The 9,170-nt window shown below is 37.1% G+C and overlaps 1 protein-coding gene across 7 annotated transcripts in view; it reads left to right on the forward strand.

Annotated features, from left to right (window-relative positions):
* Window positions 1-8,469, forward strand: part of LOC106053309 (kinesin-like protein KIF20B) — a 74,159-nt gene extending 65,690 nt beyond the window's left edge. For all 7 annotated transcript variants that reach the window (XM_056025909.1, XM_056025908.1, XM_056025907.1 and 4 more), the window contains one exon: window positions 7,025-8,469. In XM_056025909.1, the coding sequence (XP_055881884.1) occupies window positions 7,025-8,301 (1,277 nt within the window). In that variant the 3' untranslated portion in view covers window positions 8,302-8,469. The remainder of the gene's footprint in view (window positions 1-7,024) is intronic.
* The last annotated feature ends 701 nt before the right edge of the window (window positions 8,470-9,170 follow it).

Here is a 9,170-nt window from a genome sequence, read left to right on the forward strand (position 1 = left end):
GTCCACTTCGTTAATATGTCCCCCTTTAATTAAGCATGCCCCCAAATGCATTTTGGCAGAGAGTTGTCCCCCATGGTTAACTGTGGAACACCAAGTAATGTTTCTAAAATGTGGGTGCATTCCTTCGAAAGGCGTTGTAAGTGTAATCTTCTTTTAGTAAGTCCATAATGAGTCACATTTGGTGGGAACGCTTTGGAAGCCTAAGTTGCTTTTTGAATAGCACCCAGGTCTAGAGCAGTATAGAAGGGTTTAAGAACCACTTCTTAGTAGACATTGCTATTTTTTGGCAGGCAGGCGACTTATTCCACCATACTTCTGTTTGAAGACCACCAAATGCGCTTTTAGCTCTAGGCTAATAGGTTCTCTATTTCTCTCTTAGTTAGGATGCTTCATTGTATACTATGTATTTGAGATATGCGAAGTAGTCTTTATGTAAGTGGCCATTCACATAGATTTGTGTGACTTAGTAATTTCCATTCAGAGAGTTTTGAGACATAACTTTCATTTTTCTTTGGGTGATGGTCAGTTCCAAACAATGCAGTGGTGAATCCGTTGAGAGCTTGAAGTCTGTTCAGTGTAAACGCAATCATCCGCTTAGAGAAGTACCGTGACAATCTCCGCTTAGAGAAGTACCGTGACAGTCATCCGCCTAGAGAAGTACCGTGACAATCACACTCTTAGAGAAGTACAGTGACAATCATCCGCTTAGAGAAGTACCGTGACAGTCATCCGCTTAGATAAGTACCATGACAATCATCTGATTAGAGAAGTACCGTGACAATCATCCGCTTAGAGAAGTAATGTGACAATCATCCGCTTAGAGAAGTACCGTGACAATCATCCGCTTAGAGACTCAATATATTAAAATGTTTAGTAAGATCGACAAGGTTAGCCTATAGGTCCAAGTTTTGTTCTCTGCGCTTCCCTTGCATTAGTCAAATAATGTCATGTCCGGTGTCCTCTACCAACTCTAAAGCAACACCGACTTTCAGTTAGCACTCTATCTCCTCTAGAGCTTGCCTGCTAATGGTAACAGAGTCATGCCACAGTAGTTGGTGTAATTAGACTTCATCACCTTCTTTCGGTACAAGGCTAGGCGCATCACTGAACGCTGATGCTAAACTGCATATTTTTTCCCAACATAATCATCAAAGAATTGTTAATTAAGTTTTTCTGTTAGGGCTGCACACCATTTCGTAGATCTTTCCCAGAAAAACCAACAGAGCCAAATGTTTTCTTTAGTTTTGTTATTGCAACCCCAACGTCTTCATAGAGTGATCATCAAGTACCGCTTCAACTGTCTGCCAGAAACGTATCAGTGATCAAACTTTTGGTATGATAGGCTGTGCTTTAGACAGATTAGTGCAATCCAAAGTGTGTCTCGTAATTCTGCATATTTATTATTTTAGAAAAGCTCTACCTACCATTATTCTTTTCTTTTTTATATTTTAAAGTCTTAAGTGGAAAGGGTGATACGCGAGCTTTAAATAGAGACCTTAAAGCAATGCTGTTAAGATTCATAGAGCAATGGCATTTATGTTTGGCCATTAACAGCTTAGCACAGTAACCTAAGATGTCATTATTGGATCAACGTCTTGAAGTTTTGTAGCTCAACCTGCAATCTCGCACCACTGACATCTTGCTACCTCCATGTTTGTTAGTGTTAGGTCAGCACAACGACCAGCTCCAGACGTTACTTAATAAGACTTCCAGCCATCCTACTGATCAGAGACTTCAACGCCTGAATCATTTGCAACCAAACTGGCTTCAAAAATGTACTGGGACAAATGGGTGTAGCCGAAGGGGGTTTCGGGGTTAACCCCCCCCCCCCCTCCCCGAAATGTAGGTAGTGGAATTTGGTCACTGGTTTTTTGCTTTAATTTTATTTTTTTTATAAGCGACATTTTTAATGTTAATCATCATTTGACCTGCGCAGCCAGGATGGCGTTGAGTTTAAAAGTCCCTTCCAGGGGATTTCGAGGCTAAAACCCCCATCTTTAATAAAAAAAAAAAAAAAAAAAAAAAAAATAAAAACAACTAATCACAATCATCGAATTCTATGAGCGTTGTTAAAAAGGAAAGGGAAGTGAATTTAAACCCACCTCCTGATTTTTTTGGACGTTAAAAACCCTTTTTCAATATAAAACTACAGCAAACAACTGCCAATACGGTGACTGAGCTTATCCACGAGGGTTTGTGAGTTTAACCCCCCCCCCTTTTTCGCACAGTGTTTTTTTTTTACGTCAAAACCCTCCAGCGGGCTTTTTACGCCAAAACTCTACTCTTCAATATAAAACTAAAGCAAACTACAGTTAACAAATTGTATGAGCATAGCCAAAAGGGAGGGGGAATTTTTGCAGTTCTCCCTTCTAATAAAAAAATAAGCAAAATTATAGTTACCACTTGCTACCAGTCGCTGGGCTCCATTAATAAAGTGCAGTGGATATCAGATTAGGTTTCCAACCTACACTTTTTTAATAGAATAGTAGCAGGATTATGCACTGTACCTATCTCAGATTATGCACTGTAGTTATCTCAGATTATGCACTGTAGTTATCTCAGATTATGCACTGTAGTTATCTCAAAATGAGGGCCCGTTTAAATTTTTCAGCAAGCTTGTAAGATCTCTTTTTTTCTTTTAAGTATAATTTTTATCACATACGAATTGTCGGGTGAACGAATAGTCGCGTGAACGAATTGTCGCGTGAACGAAAAGTCAGTGGAAACACCCCCCCCCCCAAAACCCTCCTCGAAAAAAATCCTGGCTACGCCCATGCTGGGTCATATGGCTCTGCAGTAAACATTAATGAAAATGGCGAGCGTTATCTTTCTTTCTTCACAACCTTATGGCCTGTCAATTGATCCTAGACAAATCCACAAGAAAACAAGGCGGTCACCAAATGGAGACACCTTCAATGAGATTTGCACGTATGACGAACTTAGCGGATATCGGGCTCATACCTTGTCAACGGTAAACGCAAATGTTTGTTGAAGTGCCAAACAAAGCAAGTCCCATGCACCTGACCGTTTAAGTTGGACAAGTTCAATGATGCTAAACGTAGAATAGACCAGAACAATACAATACAGGATCGAGCAAAGGAAGCCTATAGGGAAGTAGATTTGAAAATAAAGTGACAATCAGATAAAGAGGCTTGCTTGAGGCCAAGAGACACAAACAGATGCAAGAACGACATGAAGACTCTCCATCGCAAAGTCCGCAACCTGACTCGTGTAAAGAGTGGACACGACACACACATCAAACCATTACGGCAAACCACTACTAATGGAAGAGAAAATACAAGTAACATACATACAAGAAACTCTGATGGACCCTAGTAAAAACAAAGGACGTTTGGGTTACGACAATAGAAAACACTTTTAATTAACTTCTCTGTCCGATCTTGTTGCCTAGCGAGGCCTAGAACAGTTTGGTAGCAGTTTTACTTTTAGTTCGGGAAAGCAAGTGCCGCATGTTGACTACATGCTGCCATCAGTGCGGAACTTGATGCCTTCATTCAGGCGTCACCTCATTTTGTTTAGCATTGATCCGAAGAATATGGCAGAGTGTTGGAGGAAGCACAAAATCCTGCTTCACACCATTCTCTATAGAGATATTAGCTGGTAGGTCACCATTGTATCTGATTGGACCTTTTTGATCCTCATGCAGTTGCTTCAGAATGATGAATCTTGGAGGGCAACCGAGCTGAGATAAAATCCTCCACAAGCCATTGCGACTGTGTCAAAGGCTTTGGTTAGATCGATGAAGTCCAGGTTGTGCTCCCTGCATGTGACGCCAGACGAACATTATGTCCGATGTGCCTCTACCATCCAAACAGACTTTCAGTGAGCACATTGCCTACTATAGAGTTGGTCAATCTGGCAAGGATTTTTCCATCTACCGACAGTAAGGTAACGCCAGTGTAATTGGAGCAGTCTGATTCGCCTTGAAACATGGATATGAAGTTCATGCGGGATATTTGTCCCAGCACGAAGTGAAGAGGTCTGTTAACTTTTCTAGAATACCATCTGAGACAGTTGCTTTGTGTGTTTTGAGCCTATAATAACACATTTGCGCACCATCTTTTGAAGGTTCAGATAGCATTTGCATGAAACACAAAAGCCACCTGCACTTCTCTCCCCATTTAAAGTATAAACAATTTACGAATACACTACGGCAAATTTGACTAAATTGTTTTCCTTTTCAATAATAAATCAATTTATCCAAATGTATGTAATTAGAAATAATAGAGCCAAAACTATAATGATCGTATTTATTTTCAAGAGTGAAAATAAAATAATGGTAGAAAAATATGTTTGAATAGGTTTTGGAAGAATAATTCAAACCTTTTTTAGCGGCCCTCGAAAGGGGAAAAGACACTATTAGTTTTGTGTGGAATGTCTGTCCTTCCGTCCCGTTTAGTTCTCGTAACTAGAAAAGATAGTGAAAATCTGACACCATAATATTTTAGACCATTCAAAGTTCTGATGCAACAGCTACTTTTTTAGCAGCCCCCAAAAGGGGAAAAGAGGCTATTAGTTTTGTGCGAAATGCCTGTCCGTCTGACCGTCTGTCTTTCCGTCCTGTTTAGATCTTGTAAACTAGAAAAGATATTGAAAATGCGACATCACAATATTTTAGACCATTCAAAGTTCTGATGCAACGACTACTTTTTTTTTTCTGAAAGCGAAAAATCTAATTTTTAAAATCAGTTATGCAAGCAGTTTTTTAAAGAGAAAAAGCTAATTAGTATGCATTATAAGTTAGACCTAATTTAAAATGAATAGTGATCTTATAAACTTCATTTTTCTGAACATTTTTTTTATTGCGGAAATTTTTTTTTTTTTTTTTTTTGAGGATTCGAATAAGAGATTGAGCCTTTTTAAAACAATTAGATCAATTATAAGACATCAGTTAGGCCAGGGGAGGCACGGTGGCTGAGCAGTAAAGCGTTTGGCTTCCGAACCGGGGTCCCGGGTTCGAATCCTGGTGAAGACTGGGATTTTCAACTTTGGAATCTTTGGGCGCCCCTGAGTCCACTCAGCTCTAATGGGTACCTCACATTAGTTGGGGAAAAGTATAGGCGGTTGGTCGTTGTGCTGGCTACATGACACCCTCGCTAACCGTAGGCCACAAAAACAGATGAACTTTACATCATCTGCCCTATAGACCACAAGGTCTCAAAGGGGAACTAGTTAGGCCAGGTTCACATCTAACTTTACATTCACTTACACCTATCCTTTTATCTGCGGGAATGTTGGGGCACTACACAAGATCTGTTAACCTTCTTTCTCCATTTTTATCTCTCATTTGTCTTTGATATAATTTCATTTGGATGTTCTTTCTGAAAATATTGAAGCCTGCCTGGGTGGACCTCTTCGGGGGCCGATTTTGTGTTTGTGTTTCACACATACTGTCTTTTGTAACCTTGTTTCTTTTCTGAAAGCGAAAAATCTATTTTTTTTAAAAATCACTTATGCAAGCCGTTTTTTCATAAAAATACATCACTTTTACAACTATTCACTATTAATAGTAACAAACACGTGAGGCTCTTTAGAAGGAGAGATATCCATTTACCATATTTTAAACATATTTATGCAAATGGTTTTAGATTTTTTGTCAAAAATTTTTTTTTATTACATTTGTATTGCTGAGTTCTGTAAGTTCTGTCATACTAACAACTACATTTACACAAAAATAAGTTTTCTTTTTTTTAAAGAGAAAAAATCTATAAAAGTTGGACATAATTTAAAACAACAATTAGTAAGTAGGTTTTCATATTATCGCGTGAACTGCAGTGCGACACCACGGAAATGGTACACTTAACTATTTATTTATTTTTGTTCTTTTACAGAAATGTATTTTATTCATCTATATTGTTTTTGTTTTTTTTCTTGAGGATTTGAATAAGAAATTGACCCTTTACAAAACTATTAGATCACTTAGATATTCATTATAAGACAACAGCTAGGCCAGGTTCACATCTAACTTCACATTCACTTTCACCTTTCCTTTGGTCTGCTGGGGCACCACACAAGATTTGTCAACCTTCTTCATTCTTCTCTGTCATTTGTCTTTGATAGAATTTCATTCTGATGTTCTTTCTGAAAATATGGAAATCTGCCTTTTTACCTGCCTGGTTGGACCACGTCAGGGGCCGATTTTGAGTTTGTATACAAACTGTCTTTGTAACCATGTTTTATATAGACATTGGTATAAAACATTTTAAAAGCGACGAATATTTATGAATTGCATAATGTAATATTTGGACTATCGATATATGTATGATGTATAAAGATATAATATGTACACTATAAGAATATTTGTCCTGGCTGACTGATTGACTTCATTACTCCCACACTTAGTGGTACTCCTTTAGTATATACTTCAAAGAACTAAGCACTTTTCAGAATCACTAGACACTCTAACCAGGGTCACTTTTTTTCAAAATCATTTCTTTTTTTTTTTTTTTTGCTTTCATTCGATCTAATTTTTACAATACCTCTATTCAAGTCAGAACTTCATGGAACAAGGAACCACAAACCTGTAACCTGCATGGATGCTGATCTCAAAAATGGCTCTAACGATTTTTCCTACAAACATGAAACAAATATGAATTAGTTTTGGTAGTGATTCCAATTATACCATCAATATCTTTTGCATGTAGAAAATCCTGCAATGTTCACACTGGCGTATTCTGATAAACTTCAAGCAGTAGCTCGTGCATTCAGTGATCACAAGCTTTTAGTGAACATTTTGTAAAGGAGTGAGTTAGAATTTTCCTTGCTGCTAGTTTTTACTTCATAACATCTGATATTCCTGCTAAAAATCGAAACAAGCTTTTCAACTTGCATTACCTACCAAACAAGAGACAAATGGGCGGTGCTATATGGGTAAAACAGAAACTCTTTCACACAAACATAGCCTCCATGTACTTTTTATCTCCTAATTTAGATTTTATAAAATGAGGGTTACCTTTTCTTTCTTTCAATTTCTTAGTCTAATTCTTTACTTTGTTCTTTCTAGGAGGCTACTCAAAACTAACTTCTCAAGCCATAGAACAACATAATCAGCTTTTATCTCCCTTAGATGAACATTTGAGGAAGAAAAGAGCAGGAGAAGAGATCTACTTTTCAGACACTGAAATTAATCTTCACCACAATTCTATTCCATTGCCATCTTTGGAAAAGACTGACTACAGTGCTGACATTCCGCAAGAATCTAAATCCTACAAAAGACAGCGAAGGAAAAGTGAGAGTGACAAATACGATAGACATGTTCAAATGAAAGGAAAAACTCAAGCAATAAATAGTGATGATGATTTAGTGACAATTCCAGTTGTTCAATCTCTTGAAGAAATCCATGTGGCTAGTGAATGTGACCTTGTTACGAAGCCAGTCTATTCATCAGAGGAAAGGGAACAAAACCCGTGGGGACATAGACCACATACACATTCCTCAACTGTCACAAGACCACATACACATTCCTCAACTGTCACAAGACCACATACACATTCCTCAACTGGAACAATACCAAATACACAAAAACATCATGGCTATGATAGGGAAGAATCAAATGTGTCCACATTGAGATCAGAACCTATACCGACTTGTCATCTAGATGGTTCTCACAAGAGATCCTTCAGAAATGCCACATGCACTAGTGGACAGTACGATAGTTTTTTAAAAAATCATTTCAGAAACAATATTGAAAGTATGTTTTCATCAACTGAGCCGAAACATTCGACACCTACATTTGAAAATGTATTGGATAGAAATCCAAGATGTCCAACTGCTGACCTACATCCAAGTTCTATTCCAAATGGTCAACCATCTTTAAGGTCTTTTTTGTTAGCTCACAATAGTACCAGGCAAGAGGATGAGGTACACTCCAAGCTCTATCAAAGAGATGATCAGAGCTATTCACCTTACAGTCATTATCCTACAGTTCAGTTTGATGATGAATCTACACTTAAACATCCTGGTTTATCTGAAGAGTCAAATTTTTATAATGTGAGATCAACACTACCAAATCATAGCTCACCCCTTCACACTTCTGACACCTCCTTTTCTAGAAGAGCGACTAGAGGAAATGATAGCCCAGTGCAGACAGAATTCTTTGGAGGAACAGATCTCTCCTTGTCAATAAGTTCTATCACGGATTCAGATTCCGTTTTTCAAACATGTAACAATAATAGGGTCAATCGAGAAGATTCTTTTACAACAGGAATTGCATCTTTAGATGAGAAAATAGCCAATTTACAAAAAAAAATTAACAGAACTAAAGCAATATTTATGAAATGATTTTATGTAGAATTCATATTCTTTTTGTTTGTTTGTTCAAAGTTTAAATGTTATTTAGCTTTCTGGCTAAATTGACTTGTTTCAAATGTATTTCATAATGAATCAATGTTTTCTCTAAATGTATACTTTTATCAGAGTTGTACAATAAATAAAAAGCATCAGAATCTATGTTTTAAAGTCAAATCTTATAATGATATTAAATGCATAGGAGTCATTAGTATTTAGTTGTCAATTTTCTTTTTACTTTTTTGGAATAGCACATTTTTTGTAAACTAAGAAGTAGTGAACCATGGAGCATTGGATGAAGGCCAAGAAACTAACAACATCATTAGTCCATCATATTCATTGAATGACCATTGTACCAGTTAATAACTCGGGTATTGAATGACATTGTACCAGTTAATAACTCAGGTATTGAATGACATTGTACCAGTTAATAACTCGGGTATTGAATGACATTGTACCAGTTAATAACTCGGGTATTGAATGACATTGTACCAGTTAATAACTAGGGTATTGAATGACATTGTACCAGTTAATAACTTGGGTATTGAATGACATTGTACCAGTTAATAACTAGTGTATTGAATGACATTGTACCAGTTAATAACTCGGGTATTGAATGACATTGTACCAGTTAATAACTCGGGTATTGAATGACATTGTACCAGTTAATAACTCGGGTATTGAATGACTTTGTACCAGTTAATAACTCAGGTATTGAATGACATTGTACCAGTTAATAACTCAGGTATTGAATGACATTGTACCAGTTAATAACTCAGGTATTGAATGACATTGTACCAGTTAATAACTCGGGTATTGAATGACATTGTACCAGTTAATAACTCGGGTATTGAAGGATAATT

The sequence above is a fragment of the Biomphalaria glabrata genome, chromosome 4, assembly GCF_947242115.1.
Source record: "Biomphalaria glabrata chromosome 4, xgBioGlab47.1, whole genome shotgun sequence".
Taxonomy (NCBI): domain Eukaryota; kingdom Metazoa; phylum Mollusca; class Gastropoda; family Planorbidae; genus Biomphalaria; species Biomphalaria glabrata.